General features: G+C 30.1%; 1 protein-coding gene across 1 annotated transcript in view; it reads right to left on the bottom strand.

Moving 5' to 3' along the window:
* The window catches only part of LOC126879060 (platelet-derived growth factor receptor alpha), a 289,178-nt gene that overhangs the window by 181,649 nt on the left and 83,967 nt on the right, over positions 1–23,562 (bottom strand). The window contains exon 2 of the mRNA XM_050641955.1: positions 15,785–15,898. Coding sequence (XP_050497912.1) covers positions 15,785–15,838 — 54 coding nt within the window. The 5' untranslated portion in view covers positions 15,839–15,898. The remainder of the gene's footprint in view (positions 1–15,784; positions 15,899–23,562) is intronic.

Below are 23,562 nucleotides of genomic sequence, written 5' to 3'. Positions count from 1 at the left end.
ATACTATGATTATTTTAAGAATCGACCTATCCGAGCGTTTTGCTTATATGGTAAAAATAAATAAGTTAATAAGGGGGTCACAGTTATTCCAGCTCACTGTATGAGTAGTCGCATTAGAATTTTAAATATTTTTACGTAAAATATACTTACAAAAATGTTCATATAATAATATATAACTCACAATAAATAATAATCTATTTTTTCAAATAGTCCGATCACTTAGTTCTATTACACAAACATATAATAAATTAAATATAAACAAACGCTACTTCCCTATGGATCAACACTAACGAATTCCAAGATCTTAGGAAATAATACACTACTGCTCTGAACATATATCGATACAGCTAACAGAACAGATTAGACAATCGTGCTATTACACTTAGGGCTGGTTGTTCGAACGCTAATAAAAAATGATCATTATCAAATATTTAATTACTGTCACAACTGTCAATGTCAACGTCGATTGGGTTGCTGAAAACATAATTATTGATTAGAATTATGAAATTAATTAATCAATTATGTTAATAATTGTTATGTTAATTGATTAACTAATCTCATAATTATAATCAATTATGTTTTCAGCAACCCAACCAAAGTTGACAATGACAGTTGTGACAGTAATTAAATATTTGATAGTGAATCATTGTTGATTAGCGTTTGAACAACCGGCCCTTAGAAAAACGACGCAGGTTCGTCAAATGACAGTGACTATTTCCCTCTGTTGCCTAATTAGTTACTAGTTATAATATTTTCGATTACTTGTTATAGATAATCAATTTTAGTAGTTCCAATGTGACACAAAATCTAGGCATGGGATAAAAAAGTTTATTTGAATAAAGTGTATTTTTTTGTTCTTCTTATTGGCGGCACAGGCTCGTTATTGCAATATTTTATTTAACTATAGACTAATTTCCATATACATACTAATATATTTCTCAAATTGGACTATGTATTCTTTACTATTATATTTCGAATATGCGTGTAAAAATATCTCAACAAAATATTAAAAATTAACGCTGCAATCTTGGAACGCATGTTCCGTTTTAATGAGGCGCTGATACAGGGTGTTTCATTGGGAAAGTAACATACTTTAACTGTAGAAAGAGGACACTTAGGCGATCTCAAAAATACCATACTTAATGATCTTACCCCATTAATAACAAAGATACTGGGTGTTTTATCTATTTTGCCATTTTCTTAATTGGTTCATAACTTTTTAACCACATTGTATATTTATTTTATACTTGGTACGCAAATATCATTTAAGGTGTACAATAAATTATTTTATTTACAATTGTAAAAAATCCAGATCCGGATTAAAAAATATTGGAAAAATATTCCGACCCCAAAACAACACCCTGTACATTAAATTTTTTTAAAATGGATTTTTCAGTTGAAAAGAGGATGAATAATTAAATTCAGTGGTATAATTTTAATTTTCGGCAACATGATTTTTCTGGTGAAATTTTGAATTTGAATTCGGAAATTAAGTGAATTGCGATAGCTCTAAGTAGAAAAAAATTGAAATACAGCTTACAACTTGTCAACCACACTGTTTATTGATTTTATATTTAACACGCGAATATCCTATTGGGTGTCCAATCAATTAATTTATTTACAATTATAAAAAATCCAGGTCCGGTTTAAAAAATATTGTGTAAATATTCCGACCCAAAAAACACCTTGTATATTAATTTTCTTTAAAATGGATTTCGCATTTGAAAAGAGGATGAAAAACAAAATTAGTGGTATACTTTGAATTTTCGACAAAATGATTTTCTGGTAAAATTTTGAATTTGAATTCTGAAATTATGTCAATTGCGAGAGCTCTTGTAGAAAAAATTAAAATGCGACTTAATTTTAATTAATACCATTATTTAATCTAAATTGGTAAAATGTTCATATTTTAGTGTTTTTTATTATGTGTGAAAAATAGTTTTTGGCGAATATTCATCTTTAAATAATGAATAAATAATAAAGGGTCAATAAAGAATACATCACTTTAATCAACAAAATAGCTAAAAATTATAAAAAAACAGCGAAAATTTGCAGCATAATCACTATTCAAAACTAAAGTACTTATTCAAAATTACCACCAACAAAAATTATTTTTTTTATACGTAGGTTCGGTAAATTTTTGTAGTTAGGTACCTATCATCATGTGTACTGTGTACTGTGTGTGTTGAGTAAGTGTCTTGTTACATTGCAAAGTCGACGTCATTGTCTTTGTAAAGAGACGCTAATAATTGTATCCGAACGTCTGCGGGCCCTCCGGTGAGTACCGATCCCACAAGGACAGAAACTATTTTCATTTATTAATTTATAATAAACGAAAAATTTCTGACCCTGGTGAGATTCGAACTCACCACCATTCGGATCTTTCGATCCAAAGGAAGGCGCTCTTACCACTAAGCCACAGAAAGGGTCATCAAAAATTATTGTTATGTGTGCAAATGTTAATATTTTGTCAATTGAGATTAAATAATGGTATTAATTAAAATTAAGTAATATTTTAATTTATTTTACTTTGAGCTTTCACATAATTTCAGAATTCAAATTCAAATTTTTACCAGAAAAATCATTTTGCCGAAAATTTAAAGTATACCACTAATTTTGTTTTTCATCCTCTTCTCAAACGCAAAATCCATTTTAAAAAAATTTAATATACAAGGTGTTTTTTTGGGTTGGAACATCTATACAATATTTTTTAATCCGGACCTGGATTTTTTATAATTGTAATTAAATTAATTGACTGGACACCTAAAAGAATATTCGCGTGTTAAATATAAAATCAATATACAGTGTGGTTGACAAGTTGTAAGGTGTGTTTAAATTTTTTTCTACTTAGAGCTCTCACAATTCACTTAATTTCAGAATTCAAATTCAAAATTTCACCCGAAAAATCATTTTGCTGAAAATTCAAAGTATACCACTGAATTTAGTTTTTTATCCTCTTTTCAACTAAAAAATCCATTTTAAAAAAGTTTAATTTACAGGGTGTTGTTTTGGGGTCGGAAAATTTTTCCAATATTTTTTAAGCCGGACCTGGATTTTTTACAATTGTAAATAAACTAATTTATTGTACGCCTTAAATGATATTTGCGTGCCAAATATAAAATAAATATACAGTGTGGTCAAAAAGTTATGAACCAATTAAGAAAATGGCAAAATAGATAAAACACCCAGTATCTTTGTTATTATTGGAGTAAGACCCATTAAGTATGGTATTTTTGAGACTGCCTAAGTATCCTCTTTCTACAGTTAAGTTAACGTATGTTACTTTACCAATGAAACACCCTGTATAGCCTCTTAAGGCCTTGTTTCAACAAAAATTGCAAACAACGCGAAGAGGAAGCATTTAATTAATAAAGAGGGAAATAGTATTTATTTCGATGAGATAGGCCCAATAAATTTTATTCGAAGCGATTTGTGAAATTGTTTTTATCTTATAATTCTTTCGTTAACAACAATTTCTGGCCGACTTTAAACCCTACACTGCGCGTCAGAGAAAACGGGCACTCCAAAAAATTGGTCATTTTTGATGTCTCGTATCTCCTAAGTCTGTCGTCCGATTTAAGTGATTTTTTAAAAATATTATAACCTTATTTTTTAACAATATCGCTGTAATAATAGTGTTGCTAAACAGGTAAATGTTCATTGTATACCGGGTGTACGAATCAAACTGTGTTTGTTCCTCAAAAGTCGTAATACCATGTGGACTGTTCTAGCTTTTATTAAATACTAAAGTTAAAACCCAAGTATAGCGTCAGGTTTTCTTAACATTCTGTTTTTTGATTCATTCTCTTACGTTGGACAATACAAAAGTTAGATACTTTAACAACTAGCCATGTTCTTCATCAGTACAGGGTGTTTCTAAACAAGTGCGACAAACTTTAGGAGGTAATTCTGCATTAAAAAATAAAGACAGTCTGCTTTATAAAAGTATAGGTATCCGCAAATGCTTCGTTTCCGAGATAGGGGTGTTGCCATTTTTCTTACAAACTGACGATTTATGTATTGCTCTAAAACCGGTTAAGATATGTAAATGAAATTTGGTGGGTTTTAAGACGTATTTATTGCCCAGTTTTTGAAGTACGATTTGTAATTTTATATTCACCATTGGCGTGAATGCGGGTAATATGATCGGTCATATTACCCGTATGTGCGCCAATGGTGAATATAAAATTCTTAATTGCATGTCAAACAAGCTGAAAATGCGAGCATTATCATAACGAAAACTTTGTTTATTTACGTATTTTAATTCATAATATGGAAAATTGCTATTATGAAAAGTAGTTTAGAGTTAATAATTATGTTTTAATGTGCCATTATATCATTCTAATTTAAATGTTATGAACTACACTACGCACCAAAATTAACGCACCACCTTAAAAATGGGACATTTTTGATGTCTTGTATTTCCTAAACCTGTTGTCCGATTTTAGTGATTTTTTTAATATGTTATATCTTTATTTTTCAAGAATATCGATGTAATAATATTACTGCTAAACAGATAAGTATCATTGTATACCAGGTGTAACAATGATAGTGTGTTTTTTCCTCAAAGTTCGGAACACCATGTGGAATATTCTGGCGTATATAAAATATTGAAATTAAAACTCAACTGTAGCCTTATGTTTTCTTAACATTATGCTTTTGATTAATTAGCTTTTGTTGGATAATAAAAAAGTTAGGTATTTAACAACTAGAAATGTTCTACATCAATACAGGGTGTTTCTAAATAAGTGCGACAAACTTTAAGGGGTAATTCTGCATAAAAAATAATGACCATTTGCTTTATAAACATATTTTCGCAAATGCTTCGTTTCCGAGATACGGGATGCTGAATTTTTTCTTACAAACTGACGATTTATTTATTGCTCTAAAACCGGATGAGCTGTGCAAATGAAATTTGGTAGGTTTTAAGAGGTGGTTATTGCGCATCTTTTGGCTTACAATTAAGAATTTTATATTAACCATTGGCGTGCATACGGGTCATATTACCCGGTCATATTAAATTTTTTTAGGGATTCAATAAACGAACAATTTTCAAATTGATTTTTCTAGAAAACAGTGTATCCTATCGACTTAAGGCAAGAATACCTTTAAGTACTAGAATACCTCAAAATTTAATAATCTAGTGTCAAAAATACTTAAAAATTAAAGCTAAAAAAGTTATTCGATAAAATAATCGTTGCCCTACCCAAAACGGACGCCTATGATCGGCACTAGAAATTCGCAATGGATGAAATCGATTTATCTCTGGAAGATAAATACGCATAGCAAGTTTAGTTTTTCTAAATATAAGAGTTCTGGAGGTATCTAAGAAAAACTAATTACCAGACGCTATCTTCAAAGAGCTCTAGCTCCCTAGGAAGCATTTTCGGACTAGGTGAATTGGGTTAAATTGTCTTAAAATTATCTGAGGAATCTCCTGTCTTGGTTTGTCGGTAGAGTTTCTGAACACCCTGTATACATACATAGAATCGAACACAGTCGGAAAAATGAAAGAATAACCATGAGCGATCACATCAATCACTTATTTTGAATTTGCTGTCTTTTTCTATAAATAACAAACGTTTGTTATAGAGAAAGACAGCAAATACAAAATAAGTGATTGCTGTGATCATTCATGGGTATTCTTTTATTTTTAAGACTGTAAAAAATGTTTGGTGTGGTAGAAATGCCTTTTTAGGCATTAGGAAAAAGTGCCTTTTTAGGTCTACTGAGGCTCGCCTATTAGTTCTCGGAAATTATTATTGATGTCATCTGTGATCTGCAAAACCGTATATCTATAGAACCATTGATCTCATTTCAACTTATTTCTAAAAAAATCATTTCCTATACTCACGAACCTGCAAGATATATGAACGTCAAACGAAAAGAAGGCGTTGGTTTAAAAAAAGTTTCGGAAACAAATGAAGCAATTTTAACAATCAAAGGTTTAAGAGTCACAAATAATAATTCTAATATCTATGTTTCATTTTATTTTGTATTGTATTTAAAACCTAGCCTTTATTTTCATATTACATCGTTCTATATAAACATTTTTTTAATTTCCCAAATAATTAACAAGAACCTTGACCACATGACCACATCCTATAAAGGGATATTATATTTTTTATATCGGAAACTATGGGATTTTAATTAATAAGGTCAATATTTTTTTAAGACACAAGTAATTTGAGAGAAAGGGAAAGCTATTTCCTGTGCGAGTTGCCATTTAGTTGGGGTTGGGAAACACATTAACTTTTATTAATTATGGACCTATATATTAAACTAATTAATTAAATGTAATAAAGAACGCTAGTCAACAAGAACTTATATACTCCGTGAAAGTGTGGAATGCACTTATGGAATAAAATTATTTCTGTCTTTGTTTTAAAAAATTATAAAAAACGCTGAGACCCGTCGATAAATGTGCACATTTTATACATAAATTTTAATGTACAGGGTAATTCACGCAAGCCTAGCAGAGTCCATAAGCTTTATTTTTAATGGAACACCCTGTTTATTGAAGTGAAAACTTTTTAGGGACGTTTTGCGATTTTTGGATAGAGGAAAAAGCATTGAATTCGCGACCGTCATCGCGACCATCATTGTGACCGTCATCGCTTCGGCGAAATAAATTTTGTACGTATCTACATTATGTGTAGGTATACATAAATTGTATAGAAGTATTTAAATTTAAAATAAATGTAAAACCTATTTTTGGATGGGAAAAAAGGATTTATTTCGCGACCGTCATCTCTTCGGTGAAATGAATTTTGAACGTATATTTATTTTGTGTATGTATACAGGGTGTCCAGAAACTCTACCGACAAACGAAGACAGGAGATTCCTCAGATAATTTTAAGATATTTTAACCCAATTCACCTAGTCAGAAAATGCTTCCTAAGGGATCTAGAACCTTTGAAGATGGAGTCTTGTAATTAGTTTTTCTTCAATACCTCCAGAACGCTTCAATCTAGAAAAACTAAACTCGGTACGTATATTTATCTTCAGAGATAAATCGATTCCATTCATTGCCAATTTCTAGTACCGCTCATAGGCGTCCGTTTTGGGTAGGCCAACTGTTATATTATCACATAACTTTTGTGTCTTTAACTTTTAACCATTTTTTACACTGGATTATTAAATTGTGAGGTATTCTAGTACTAAAAGGTACTCTTGATTTAAGTCGGTAGGACACACGGTTTTCTAGAAAAATCGATTTGAAAATTTTTCGTTCTTTGAATTTGAACAAAAATTTAAAAAATTTAAAAAAACGGTGTATTTTACCAACTTAAAGCAAGAGTAACTTTTAGTACTAGAATACCTCATAACTTAATAGCCTCGAGTAAAAAATGCTTAGAAATTAAGGATAAAAATGTTATGCAATAAAATAACCGTTAACCTACCCAAAACGAACGCATATGACCGTACTAGAAATTCGAAATTAATGAAGTCGATTTATCTATGTAATATAAATAAACGTACCAGTTTTCGGATTTCTAAATAGTTTTCTTTTGAAATTTTTTTTTGGAAATTCAAAAAAGGAAAAATTTTCAAATCGGTTTTTCTAGAAAACGGTGTATCCTATCGACCTAAGACAAGTGTACCTTTTAGTTGTAGAATATCTCACAATTTATTAATCCAAAGTCAAAAACGCTTAAAAATTAATGATAAAAACGTTATGCGATAAAATATCTGTTGCTCTATCCAAAACGGACGCCTATGACCGGTACTAGAAATTCGCAATGCATGGAGTCGATTTATCTCTAGAAAATAAATATGTGTACAAATTTTCGTTTTCCTCAATTAAAGCGTTCTGGAGTTATTTAAGAAAAACTAATTACAAGACGCCATCTTCAAAGAGCTCTAGCTCCCTTAGGAAGCATTTTCGGACTAGGTGAATTGAGTTAAAACATCTTAAAATTATCTTAGGTATCTCCTGTCTTCGTTTGTCGGTAGAGTTTCTGGACACCCTGTATATAAATTGTGTAGGAGTATTTAAATTTAAAATAAATGTAAAATCTATTTTGGAATGGGCAAAAAAGATTGATTTCGCGACCGTCATCGCGTCCTTCATCGCTTCGACGAAATAAATTTTGTACGTATATTATTATAATGCATGTATAATAATAGTGATATTAATGACTAAAAAGGGGTAGTTCCCTAATTTGGCTGTATACCATATAGTTAAAAAAACTCTAACATGAAGTAAAAACCACTTCTATGTAATAGGTATATTTACTGAAAATTTTAAAAATCCCAATGGATTGAATAAAATATGTCCAATTCAGAACGTTTTCGGACCTATCAGTCCATCATCAGTGAATTCAAATACTTGCTAAATAGCCCCAGAACCAAACAATGGTTGTACTTATAATTCAATCTGCATTATTTTGAAGTAAAATTGAAAAGGCTAAGCGCCGATGTTGAAAGATATAACCTCTGGGAACATGGTGAAACCCTATCAGGAAACTTAATCAATCATCTTAGGCCAACGTTGACTATCAAGTACTTGGTATATAAAATACACTTACGAACCATTACGAACGTGCCGGTCTCCAGTTGCGTCACGACTCCCTCTTCCTTCAGGATGCGCAATATATTACCTTCTTATTTTATAATATCATGTGTATGTATACATAAGTAGCATAGAACTTACGAAACGCGTATATAATATAGGTATAACACTTCTTTTTGGATGGGGAAAAGCATTGAGCTCGTAATTTATACAGGCTGTCCCGAAAAAAATGATCATTAATTATACCACAGATTCTGGGGTCAAAAATATGTTGATTGAACCTCACTTACCTATATACAATAGTGCACACAAACAAAGTTACAGCCCTTTGAAGTTACAAAATGAAAATAGATTTTTTTTCATATATCGAAAACCCTTCGAGATTTTTTATTGAAAATGGACATGTGGCATTATTATGGCAGCAACATCTTAAAAAAAAATTAAAGTGAAATTTGTGCACCACTTAAAATTTTTAAGGGGGTTTAGTTCTTTTAAACCCCCCAAACTTTTGTGTACTTTCCAATTAAGCTATTATTGTGACACCATTAGTTAAACAAAATATTTTTAAAACTTTTTTGCCTCTTAGTACTTTTTTGATAAGCCAGTGTTTATCGAGCTATTTTGAATATTTGTCGAATCTACCATATATTTGTATATGGTTAAGTACGATTATAGAGACCTGTTAATAATCTGAAAGTATTTATAATTTACATTTTTAGGTATATTTTGAAAAAGAAGCCATATCTCGATAAAAGGTGATTTGTCAAAAAAAGACTAAGAGGCAAAAAAGTTTTATAAACACTGTGTTTAACTAATGGTATCACAATAATAGTGTAATTGGAACGTACACAAACATTTGGAGGGTTTAAAGGAACAAAACCCCCATAAAATTTTTATGTAAATATATTAAAAAAGAAGCCGCATCTCGATAAAAGCTTGCTTATTGAAAAAATACTAAGAGGCAAAAAAGTTTTAAAAACGTTGTTTTTAACTAATGATACCACAATAATGAATTAATTGGAACGTATACAAAAGTACGGGGGGGTTTAAGGGAACAAAACCCCGATAAAATTTTTATGGGGTGGACAAACTTCACTATAATTTTGTTTTAAGATTTTACTGCCATAAGAATGATACATGTCAATTTTCAATAAAAAATCTCTAATAGTTTTCGATATATTGAAAAAAATCGATTTTCATTTTGTAACTTCAAAGGGCTGTAACTTTTTTTATGAGCACATTTGTACTAAGGTAAGTTAGGTTCAATCGAACTATTTTTGACCGTAGAATGTGTGGTATAATTTATGACCAATCTTTTCGGGACACCCTGTATACTATAAGAAGTTTTCACTTCTGTCGGCACTCCCATGAGTGCTTTATATTTTTTTATATTTTTAAAAGCTGATTAATAACCTGATTTCACTGATCTATATCAGGGTGTATTATGAATAATACAGGATGAAATTTTAAAGTATGAAAAGCACATATGGAATAAAATTGTTTAGATCCTTATTTTAGAAAATAATAAAAAATGCTGGTACACGCCAACTTTTAAATTCAAATGGTCGCTTTCTAAACATACATTTAAATATACAGGGTGATTAGAAAATGTCTAGCATAGTCCATGATCTTTAGTACTCATGAACTACCCTGTATATTTTTATGTTCTTAGAAGCTACTTAATAACCTGATCTCAAAATAGTGTATTATGTAGGGATTGTTCTGAATAATTCAAGGTGAAATTTTGAAATTATTTAAAGATTTCGTCAAGACATTAAAAAATACAAAACCCAATATATCGATATTTACTTTAGAAAATAGGTGTCTTTATTTATCTAATTTAAAAAATAATATCCTTATTTAAAGTGTGATTAATTATTAAATTCAAAATTTTATGTATTTAATATTTTGACGAAAATTATATACCTACAATTTCAAAAATTTTCTGGTTGTATTATTCATAACTGACCCTAAATAATACACTTTTTGAGATGAGGTTTTAAATAGCTTCTAGAAACATAAAAATATACAGGATGTATATCCCCTAGTGAATCACCCGGTACATTTAAATTTATGTTTAAAAAGGGCCCATTTATACACCCACTAATAAAAATATTACATATTTTTAAAATTTATTATTTAAAAACAACTTACTAGAGTGAGATTTTTGTCAAAGATGTTCTATACATACAAAATAGGGGCCTTTACAAAAACAGTATTGCAACGAACGTCATTAAAACAAAAATATACAAAATACAAAAAAAATAACTATTTAAATACAAATAACTTTGCCTTAAAGGGGCAATTATGTTACTGTATTGTCAACGTTTTGACAAAAATGATATATATTATTTTGAGGCAGAATAGGTGCTCTTTAGTCACACATGTTGTGAATGAAGACCATACTATATAATATGGACTTTGAGTCTGTAAAAATTTTAGCAAATAAAAAGAAATATCACAAAAGGACTTTTCTTGAAATGGCATTTATTTATCAGACATTTATTTATTTAAATCTGAAAACAGACTTGAAAAATTTACACTTCCGCATAATACCTCTATTCCCGGAAATTATAGCAAGTTTTGTATATTTTAAAAGTGTAGATTACCTACAATTATCCGAAAAACAAATTTTCAGACACCACATCAAATTATTTTTAGCGATAGTATAAAGTGAACTAGGTGAAACCCCCTGCATGAGTCCATCTGTTTTCATTTTGTCGAAATAGGTCGCTGGTTGCAAAAAACAAACAACAGAAAACTAGAGCGGGTCAATAAATATATAGAAGCAATCGTTGGCCTCGATAAGTGAAACCCTTGTAATCACTGAACATAACGTCTTCTGGTGGAGAAATTTTCTAGACCGTTTCCTAGAAAGAGCTTTTATCAGCGCATCGATTATTAATAAAATAATTAAGATAAGATAAAAAAGAATAAGTTAATTTTGACTTCCCCAAAGTCAAAATTAACTTATTCATTATTGTCAAAATCTGAAAAAACCCATACTGCGTTACGAGAAGACAACTAGGTGTAGTGACTGGCTTTGTGAACATTTTTACAAATATTTTTATGGCCTCATGTTCCTTATTTGAACTGCAATTTCTTAATTAAGAAAGTCAGATTGGCAAGATAGCGAAAAACATTACAAAAATATGATAATAAGCACATACAGCTCGAGAATATCCATTTTAAAGCCAAGGCTCTGTCAAGGAGGCTATACAAAGCGAATTATAGCCACTTTACAAAAGTAGAGGAACGAAGATGTGCAAGAAACTGATTCACGTCTATTAGTCCATTCTTTCAAGGTTTTTGCTCCAAATTTTAAAGAACCGCTTGGATTGACATGAAATTTGGCACACGTATAGCTAACATGTGCTTTTGCCCTGGGGGTGACTTTCACCCCTTTTTGGGGGTAAAAAAATATATGTGTAAAATAAGTCCGGAAATGGGTAAACTGACTAATTTTAAGTAACTTTTGTTCTATAGAGCTTTTTCGCCAAGTCAACACTTTTCGAGTTATTTGCGAGTGAATATGTTCATTTTTCAACAAAATAACCACATTTTTAGACGGTTTTTCGCAAATAACTCAAAAACTAAGTATTTTGTCGAAAAAACATTCTTAGCAAAAATATAGCCTATAAAATTAAAAAAAAAATGGTATACGCGTTAGGTCTCTGGATCTCGTAGAACCAGAGTTATAGCCAATGAAAAATAGATTCATATTCACCAAATTTCAAATAGAATATTTCGACGTGAAATATCCAAAACATTAAGCACTTTTTGGGGAAAATCAATTATAACATTTTTAAAGTGTTTAAAAAAGATTTATTTTTCTTTTTACAAAAAGTTTTTAGCATTAAAGTTAAGCAAGTTACGCTCAAAATAAAGTTGGTACCTTTTGTTTTTGCAAAAAAAGTCGGGAAGACCACCCCCTAATTAACAACTTAAATGAAATTAATCGTTACCGCTCCACAAATTATTTTACTTATGTTGTGTTTATATGATCTGTAAGTTTCATTGATTCAAAGTGCTTATTTTTGAAAAAAATTGGTTTCAAAGTAAAATTTTTAAAAATTTAAATTTTGAAACATATGCTTTTTTTCAAAATAATTTAAAAATTGTTAGATATACCAAAAATCTCGAAACACAAAAAAAGTCAGATTTGCTATTCTGAATATCATGTATTTTTTTGTTTTTCTCTTAGACAAAAATTGATTAAGATTTGGTGTTTCTAAATTTGCATACATTCGTGATTAGTGACTCGTTCAACCACTTTTAACTACAGCCCTTTCAAAAATAAGGACTTTGAACCGATGAAACTTACAGATCATATAAACAGTATATACACGAGCCAAGAATCTTGTGAAGTCGTAACGATTAAGTTCATTTAAGATACTAATTAGGGGGTGAATTTCTCGATTTTTTTACCAAAACCAAAAGGGACTAACTTTATTTTGAGCGTAACTTGTTTAATTTTGATGCTAGAAATTTTTTTTTAAACCAAAATGAAGCTTTTTTTAAACATTTTAAATAAGTTGAAATGAGTTTTCCCCGAAATGTGCTTCATTTTTGGTTATTTCACGTTAAAGTATTCCATTTGGAATTTGACGAATATGAACATATTTTTCATTAGCTATAACGCTGCTTCTATTAGGTGTAGAGACGTGATATATACACCATTTTTTTAAATTTTTTACAGGCTATATTTTTAATAAAAATGTTTTTTCAACAAAATACTTACTATTTGAGTTATTTGCGAAAAACCGTCTAAAAGCGTGGTTATTTTGTTGAAAAAATGAACATATTGACTGCCAAATAACTCGAAAAGTATTGACTTAGTGAAAAAACTCTATAGAACAAAAGTTACTTAAAATTAGCCAGTTTATCCATTTCCTGACTTTCTTTGGACGAATATTTTTTCATCCCGAAGAGGGGGTGAAAACCACCCCCATGGAAAAAGCACATATCGGCACAATATCACTTTTGTTCTTTGACTTGTTAGCTATGTGTATGCCAAATTTCATGTCAATCCAAGCGGTTCTTTAAAATTTAGAGGTTTTGCAATATTTTACCGTTAAAGAACGGACTATATATCGGATTGGAAGCGTTAATATTAATATTAATTAAAATATTCCTTCATTATATTAAACTAAAATGTGTTGCGGTTACCGTACCTCCCAAACATTTCAAAATAAAAAAAATAGTAACTGTTTATAGTTAATAGTATAATATACTAATAAACAATATTATTTTGCAACAAGTGCAGAAACGTACTAATTTCTCACGAGTTTGAAAAGTTGCGGTACGAGCGCAAGCGAGTGCCGCAATACAAACGAGTAAGAAATTACCTCTCAGCATGTGTTACACACTATATTTTTTCTACAACCACAGTTTTTGCTAAAAATAAAAATCACAATTTCCAAACGAAGATTTATGATAATAATACATTATAAATTTTAAACTCTATTTAATTAATACTAATCAATTTATATTCCTTATACCTAAACAAATTACACAGAAATCAGTTAAAAATTAATCTTCTTCTTCTTCTTTTAGGTGCCGTGTCTGTATTCAGACGTTGGCCGTCATCATGTTTACAATTTCCTGAAATCTCTCTCTATCGGCTTCTGCGCGAAATAATTCTTCTACTGTGCAGCCACACCATTGTCTAATATTACGCAGCCATGAAAGTTTCTTTCGACCAATCCATCTCTTTCCCTCCACTTTTCCTTCTATTATAAGGCGAAGCAGATGGTATTTAGGTCCTCTAATTATATGGCCGAAGTATTCTGTTTTTCTCCTCTTTATGATGCTTATGAGCAGACGTTCCGAATTCATCATTTGAAGAACATCTTCATTGGAAGTGTGCGAAACCCACGATATCTTTAGGATTCGTCGATAGCACCACAATTCGAATACTTCTATTTTGTTTAGCATTGTGGTTTTTAACGTCCATGTCTCACAACCATACAATATGATAGACCACACATAACATTTCAGCACCTTCAGCACAAAATTAATGCACTCAATTAATTTGTTTGAATTTAAACGATTTTAAATAATTAGTACAAAATAATGTCACATTTGACGTTATATTTATGCAGTCACGGATTTACACCACACCTACTTCATTCGACGTATCTTGCTGAGGTTGCTAAATCCTTATAGGTTAATTGATAACTATAAAATGTTTATTAAGAATAAAATTGTAGAATAAAACAGTTGTAACATCCATAATTTAATTTCTATTCGATAAATAAGTATAATAATTGTCTTACAGGTTGTATATTTGTCTACACTTTAACCACAGATGTAAACAGAATATAAATATAACGTTATTCAGAATGAAGTAGTCATTTGTAAAATACCAAATGTGTTCAAATATAATGTGGTATATTAGCGAATTTTGCAGATTTCTTGGACATGAGTTAAATCGGTTCTTTTTTGAAAAGCCCTATCAAATCTAATATCTTAAATAAAACCGTTTCAACTAAACATGGTATAATTATATTTATGATTTTATTGTGGAATGTAATGGTACTGTGATATTTTCACACAGTATAAGATTTATGACATTAGTGTGCAGAAAAGTGACGTTTCTGTGCCGGAAAGTTCTTTTCTGCACAGAAACGTCACTTTTCTACACACTAATGTCATCAATCTTATACTGTGAGAAAATATCGACTTTGTTAACATAAAACTGTACAGAAAAGTGCACTTAAAATAGTGGTTGTAGAAAAAAAAATTTAAATCAATACTCTTAAGTTGTAAGTACAGTGGAACCTCGATAAGTCGGATTAATCGGGACCGCGACCGATCCGAGTTATCGAAAATCCGGGTTAGCCGGAGAATATGGTAGATAAAAATTAATAAAATAAGGTATACTTAGAGATAAACTCCATTATAAACGCCAAAACATGAAATCCATATGCACATCTAAATTACATACAGTTGTATAGAGTATTATTTATTGGTAAAAAACTCAGTCGAAGTGAAAAAATTTTTGTTTTGTCTGATGAAAATCGGTCCGGGTTAACCGAACTTCCGGGTTACCGGGGGCCGACTTATCGGGGTTCCACTGTAATGGAATATCTATCCTGTGTTAATATATGGTCTTAATAAATTAACAGTTTTCTTCTTCATGAAGAAATAACAAAATTGTAACGAAATATTAAGAGATTATATTATAGAACAAATAGAGTTTTATGCCGAATTAGTGATAATTAAAGTCAATATATTATACTGAACAGTCGAAAATATTTAACTTACCGTTTTTAGGCAAAAAACAATTAATATAGAGATGAACAACATATTCCGAAACATCCTAATATTATATCTTCATCTTGGGCCGTTTCATTTTATCTCTTGGTAATACCACAGCGCCTGCAAAAAAAATTATCTTTGAAACCAATTAAATATGATGGCATTAATAATTTACTGAATAAAATTGAATACATTCCTGTAAGAAATTTATCCAAGTGTTGCTAAGCCACTGGAAGCAAAATAATTTCTACTTTTATAAAATTTATCGACTAACTTTCCCGATCAAATTCCCAAAAAATCCTGGGTATAATGCATTCAAAAGATGCATTTTTATCCACCGAAAACTTTCACCCAGGAAATCTCGGGTAGCACATATTTTATATAGTTATTGAGTGTCTAGCTTTTAGTTTAAAAGCTACAAAACTCCTTGGTTCATGTTCTAATTTAGTGTCCTTTAAACTGTAACAGTGTCGTTGGGTTTATGTTTCGCGGACTATTGCAAACTGGACATTGAATCGGCGGTTTAAAAATAAGAAGTTTACGAAAGAAATTTGACCCGAACTTAAGAGGAAACAGTAGCGATCAACAGGTAGCGAAAACGCGTTCCAAGATTGCGGCTGTAATTTTTAATATTTTTTCGAGATATTTGGCACACGTATTCGTAGTATAATAAAGAATGGCGGTACAGAGCCCAATTTGAAAAATATATTAATATGTGGAAATTACTCTGTAATTAAATACAATATTAAAAAAAAACGAGCCTGTACCGCCATTAAGAAGAACAAAAAAATACACTTTCTTCAAATAAACTTTTTTATCCGATGCCTAGATTTTGTGTCATTTTGGAACTACTAAAATTTTTTATTTCATTAGTAGTTCCAAAATGACACAAAATCTAGGCATCGGATAAAAAAGTTTATTTGAAGAAAGTGTATTTTTTTGTTCTTCTTAATGGCGGTACAGGCTCGTTTTTTTTAATATTGTATTTAATTACAGAGTAATTTCCACATATTAATATATTTTTCAAATTGGGCTCTGTACCGCCATTCTTTATTATATTACGAATACGTGTGCCAAATATCTCGAAAAAATATTCAAAATTACAGCCGCAATCTTGGAACGCGTTTTCGCTACCTGTTGATCGCTACTGTTTCACCTTAATTTAGTTACAGTAACAAAGTTAATCATTAAGTTACATATTTAGTTAATATATAGTTAATTAATTACATAGTTAATTCTTGTATACTTTATTTTCCCCGTCAGTGGGCGATAATTCAAATTGTAATTTATTACATTGCCGTCGCTTTGTCGCACACTTTCCGTCTCCGTTTTTTAATATTGATATTATACAATGTTGTATCCATAACTTTAAGAGTTGTTCTTTGTTTATAGCTCTCTAGAACAGACTTATTTTATGAGTTCAGGTCAGATATCTCTCGTTCCGGTCGCTTTTTTATTTCCTTGTTCTTAAGGAATATGCCAATGGAGTATAATAAGTAATAAGCTTGTTTCTATGGTTTAGTGAAAAAAAAACTGCTTGTACATAATATTTCTTGTATAATACTGAAATATTTTATTAATACATTTACTCGATACAAACATATCGATACCTCAGTTCAATAGCGTAACAAGTCAAAAAAATTCAAATTTTAGTTATTTCAATCATGGCATTCGTACTTAATACATATCTCTACCAATTTCAATACTGAAAAGTCGAAATTCGTCTTTTAGTTAGTAGAGGGCGTAATCAATTTATGTAACAACTCCAAATTTATAAACGTTTTAGTTCAATAGTGTAACAACTTGACTTGCTACAGTATTAGCTGGCAGCAGAGATGTAGACCTACTCAAATCAGCAAAAAAACTGGGATTCCCTACAATGTGAATGACATTTGCACTCAAGATATTTATGATTTAAAGTCACTAAGTAGCGAAATGGGTAAACATTTCAGTAAAAATAGAGAAAGAGGAAAAGTTGTTCGGAATGACTTAAAAATTATCAAAATAGAAAAAATACACCTGGACTATAATTTTTTATAAAACTTCTTATGCACAAGATACTTTCAAGACTACTGACATCAAACAAAATAATAAAGAACTTAGGAATCAAGGAAAAAATAAGGAAATCCAGCTAAAACCAGCCTTCAAAAAAAGCCTTTCAATCGATAAAAATAAAAAGAAAGATCTACGGAATATATGTAAGGAAAATGCCATTAGACAGGCATTGGCCATTTTACCAACATTTGCCGAAAAAAGATGGAGTAGGGGAGGGGCCTGAGTCCGATTCTTAATAATTTGTGTTTATTTAATTTTGTTTCAAATTAAAAGTTACTTTTATTTCAAATCTTATAGTCACCAGACCGACTTCTATTTACAAAAAGTAGCTAATTTATGTCGTACTTCAAGAAAAAGTTTAGTTCAATGGTGTAACAATGTCACTAAAGTTTAAATTTTAGTTAGTTTAAACAAATAATATCTAAATATTTTCATACACTAAAATGTTCTACAGCCCTATAAAACTAAATTACTTATTTTCTTTCATAAAAGATGAAAATTGAAAAAAATATATAGAGAATATAAAATACGAAATTTCTTTTTCTTCGTTTTCTCAAATATTCTAATTTTGGACTTGTTACGCTATTGAAGTGAGGTGAGGTATCGATATTATACATTTTTAGCCCAGTAAATGACCGTTTTGTATTGTAATTTTCAACGTCACGACAGACTCGCTTGAAAATTTGGATTTAGGTTCTACTTACCCTCCATTTCAAAGTTGAAGTTATGCCGTTAGTTGCTTTTACTTGCGGACTGAAAGACACCCTTTCACGGGGGTGAAAAAACAAACCTTTAAAATAAGTCCAGAATTGGAAAAATTGACTAATTCTAAGCAATTTTAGTTCTAAAGAGTTTCTTTAAGTCAATACATTTCGAGTTTTTTGCCAGTGAAAATGTTGATTTTTCAACAATAAAGCCACGTTTTCAGGCGGTTTTTCGCAAATGACTCAAAAAGTAAGTATTTTATCGAAAAAATATATTTAGCACAAATGTATCTCATACAAAAATGAAGTCTATAAATCCAGTAACAGCAAAATTTTAGCTCATAAAAAATACGTTCTTATTTGTCAAATTCCAAATCGAACATTTTAACGTGAAATATCCAAAAAATGAAGCTTTTTCCAGAAAAACTCATGAATTTTTTTTAAAGTGTTTAAAAAAGCTTTATGGCATCAAAAGTCCTTATAACATCAAAATTAAGCGAGTTACGCTTTTTTTAAATCGTAAAAATCTGCCCGTATTGAGCACTCCGGATAAAATTAATCATTACCGCTTTACAATTTACTTTACTTATGTGTTTTTTATACGATTTATAAGTTTCGCCGCTTCGAAGTGCTTATGATTAACAAAATTTGGTTTTATAGTATTTTTTTAATTTTAGGAGAAAATGCCCTTTTTTCAAAATACCCAACATGAACAGTATCAGTGATACGAAAAATGTCAAAAAGTAAAAAATTTAAGTTTATATTCCCTTCAGAGTTGTGACTGCATAATCTTCACTGATGATGCATAAGGATGCTGAAATAGTTGCTATATGGAGATGGTAGTCCAACTCTGAATCGAATATAAACAAAACCTGCCTTGAACCCTTTTTAATTTTTTTCATTTTACTCAGTTTTTGAGTATTTAGAAACTGTCTTTCGGTCCTTTTCCTAGACGAAGAGAAGGTAAATGCGTGGCCTAAGTGTCCTCTATTTGCTTTCTCCTATTTTCGTCGTCTCTACGTGATTATATATTGTAAAATCCGGAGATATGGGATGCAGCCAGAAAGCAGTTTATTAACGAAAAGTCTTAGATTTAAAATATTGTTTATTATATTTTTATTTCAATTATTCTAATTGTTTAAAAAGTAGTAAACTTTGTATCTGGGGCTTTTCGTTGTTTTCCTCGTAATACGAGAGATGTCGCTGATTTGCGTCTCAAAAGGTGGGTTCATTGCATCGCGATGTTTTGCCTTAAAAGAGGCAGAATGTTTATATTCCCTTCAGAGTTGTGACTGCATAATCTTCACTGATGATGCATAAGGATGCTGAAATAGTTGCTATATGGAGATGGTAGTCCAACTCTGAATCGAATATAAACAAAACCTGCCTTGAACCATTTTTAAAAAATTTAAGTTTTGCTTATATACATATTTTTGTTTTGCTTTTCTGTCAGATAAAAATTGGTGTAGATCGGGCGCGGGCGGTTCAAAGTTTGCATACACTCATGATTAGTGACTCGTTCATACCCTTTCAACTATAAACCTTTCAAAAATGAACACTTTGAACCGGTGAAACTTATAGATCATATAAACAAAACACATTTAAATTAAATTTTAAAGCGGTAACGGTTAATTTCATTTGGGCTGCTAAATAAGGGGAGATTTTCATGATTTTTTTTTACAAAAAAAAGGACCAACTTTATTTTGAGTGTAACACGCTTAGTTTTGACGCTATGAACTAAAAAAAGCAAAAATAAAGCTTTTTTTAAACCCTTAAAGGTTTAATGAGTTTTCCCCGAAAAGTGCTTCATTTTTTGGTTATTTCACGTTGAAATATTCAATTTGTAATTTAACAAATAAGAACGTATCTTTCCTGAGCTACTAATTTACTATTACTGGGTCTATATACTACATGAAATAACACACATAAAATACTTACTTTTTGAGTTTTTGAGCGAAAAACCGTCTGAAAACGTTTTTTTTTTGTTGAAAATTAAACATTTTCACTCGCACAAACTCGAAAAATATTGACCTGGTTAAAAAACTCAGAACAAAAGTTGCTTAGAATTAGTAATTTTCTCCATGTCCGGACTTATTTTAAACGCACGTTTTTTCAACCCCAAGTAAAATAAAATAACGGTACCACTCCAACTCTGAAGTGAAGGGTAATTAGATCCTAAATCCAAATTTTCATGAAATTCAGTGATGACATTGAAAATTCCAAGGTATCGCCGTATTTCACGTTCATGTACCTACTGGGATGTTTAATTAGGTATAAACAATGTCATACTCATGTCAAAGAATGGAAGCGGAAGAAAATCTATATTTCGGAAGAATCTAGGTATGTTTCGTTACCACTCTATACAGGGTGAGTCATGAGGAACTGTACATACTCCTACCTCGTATAGAGGCTCCTATGGGAATAACAAATGACCATTAAAAAGTGTCTGCTCCCATTGTTTAATAATATACAGGGCGAGTTTCGCATTTTGACAGAAATTTGTATTCGTCATAATTTTTGAACGGTCAGATCGATGTGTCTCTTATTTTGGTAAATCGTTAAACTATTACCACCTAATCAACTGATTTATTCAAACTAGAAAAAAATCAGGTCCGGCTTTAAAAAATTAGTTCGTTTGGGTCCTAGAAAAAATTTCACCCTGCATACGCTTTTTGAAAACTCTAATATGAATTTTACAAATTAGACAAATAGGTAATTAAAATGGCATATTTATTTTTTCCCCACACGATTACTTAATTTTTTATAAAAATATTAAAATTTGACTATGAATTAAAAGTTTGGTAAAGTGAACCACAGATATAAAAAAATTAACTTTTATATCAAAAATTAATTTTTTTAAACAAATATTTAATTTATGTTACCACCCAATCAACTGATTTATTCAAACTAGAAAAAAATCAGGTCCGGTTTTAAAAAATTAGTTCGTTTGGGTCCTAGAAAAAATTTCACCCTGTGTACGCTTTTTGAAAACTCTAATATGGATTTTACAAATTAGACAAATAGGTTATTAAAATGGCATATTTATTTTTTTCCCCACACGATTACTTAATTTTTTATAAAAATATTAAAATTTGACTATGAATTTGGTAAAGTGAACCATATAGATTTAAAAAAATTAACTTTTATATCAAAAATTAATTTTTTTAAACAAATATTTAATTTATGTTACTACCCAATCAACTGATTTATTCAAACTAGAAAAAAATCAGGTCCGGTTTTAAAAAAATTAGTTCGTTTGGGTCTTAGAAAAAATTTCACCCTGTATACGCTTTTTGAAAACTCTAATATGAGTTTTACAAATTAGACAAATAGGCAATTAAAACGGCGTATTTATTTTTTCCTCACACGATTACTTAATTTTTTATATAAAAAAATCAAATTTGACTATGAATAATAAAAAGTTTGGTAAAGTGAACCACAGATTTAAAAAAATTAACTTTTATTACAAAAATTTATTTTTTTTAACAAATATTTAATTTATGTTACCACCCAATCAACTGATTTATTCAAATTAGAAAAAAATCAGGCCCGGATTTAAAAAATTAGTTCGTTTTGGTCTTAGAAAAAATGTCACCCTGTATACGCTTTTTGAAAACGCTAATATGAATTTTAGAAATAAGACAAATAGGCAATTAAAATGGCATATTTATTTTTTCCCTACACGATTACTTAATTTTTTATTAAAAAATCAAATTTGTCAAAATCGGAATTTTAACTTAAAAATGAAAAAAAAAAATGTTCAACTCAGTTCCATTTTATTATTTTTTTTTCAGAAATTTCTACAGCACATATCCCTTACCATTGTGAAGACTATGAAAATTGTTGTAGACTTTCAGTATTCTTCTCGTAAAAGTTATGAATTTTTAAAAATAAAAGGTGCAGATTCGTGAATTGAAAAGATAAATCGCAAAAATTAAGTGAAAAATTTTTAAATTTATCTATTTGATCACTTCTATGTTAAACTATAGAGTCAAAAGAGAAGTGTTATAGGGAGTTTTAGATCTGGACGTATTGTAGAAAAAAAAATGGTGAAACTTTTAATTTAAAAAAAAAACGTTGTTTAATTTTTTTTTTTATGGTAAAATTGCGATTTTGACAAATTTGATTTTGTAATAAAAAATTAACTAATCGTGTGGGGGAAAAAAAATATGCCGTTTTAATTGCTTATTTGTCTAATTTGTAAAATTCATATTAGAGTTTTCAAAAAGCGTATACAGGGTGAAATTTTTTCTAAGACCCAAACGAACTTTTTTTAAAATTTTTTAAAACCGGATCTGATTTTTTTCTAGTTTGAATAAATCAGTTGATTAGGTGGTAATAGTGTAACGATTGACCAAAATAAGAGACACATCGATCTGACCAAAATTCGAAACTCGCCCTGTATATTATTAAAGAATGGGAGCAGACACTTTTTAATGGTATTTGTTATTTCCCATAGGGGCCTCTATACGAGGTAGGAGTATGTACAGTTCCTCATAACCCACCCTGTATAAAACGTGGAGCGCATGGGTATTTATCCTTCAGCTGCCAAATACATAATAAATCGATTCTTATTTTTAGAGGTTTCATACTTCATCATAAACAGTCGGAGGAGAATGTTTTTAATGATTTTTTATTATCTGGTGAGTTTTATGGGAACCATTCGGTGTCAAATGGGTTTATTATTATACAATGAATTAGAGCTTATTATTTGTATTTCCAGCACTACTATTTCCAGATACACGGTGGATACCATAAAACAAATACCTACAAATGTTTACAAAGAAATTAGGTCAGAATTCAATAACAACTCTCTAAGAATAATTGATAGATTCCACCGTTACTTGATGGAAGTTCATTTTATCTAACAATAAAACACTGAAAACGTTTGTTTTCTATACTTCCACAAAATTTATTACAACTATGTGACTACAGCTGTTTCGGCAGAGTGCCTTTCTCAAGTGATTTAGATTACTATGGGTTTGTCTTTTTAAACTGAAGACTGAAGAGGTTGAGGAGTGGAAA

This window comes from Diabrotica virgifera, chromosome 1, assembly GCF_917563875.1.
Source record: "Diabrotica virgifera virgifera chromosome 1, PGI_DIABVI_V3a".
Taxonomy (NCBI): domain Eukaryota; kingdom Metazoa; phylum Arthropoda; class Insecta; order Coleoptera; family Chrysomelidae; genus Diabrotica; species Diabrotica virgifera.
This window is presented reverse-complemented; position numbering and strand designations above follow the sequence as displayed.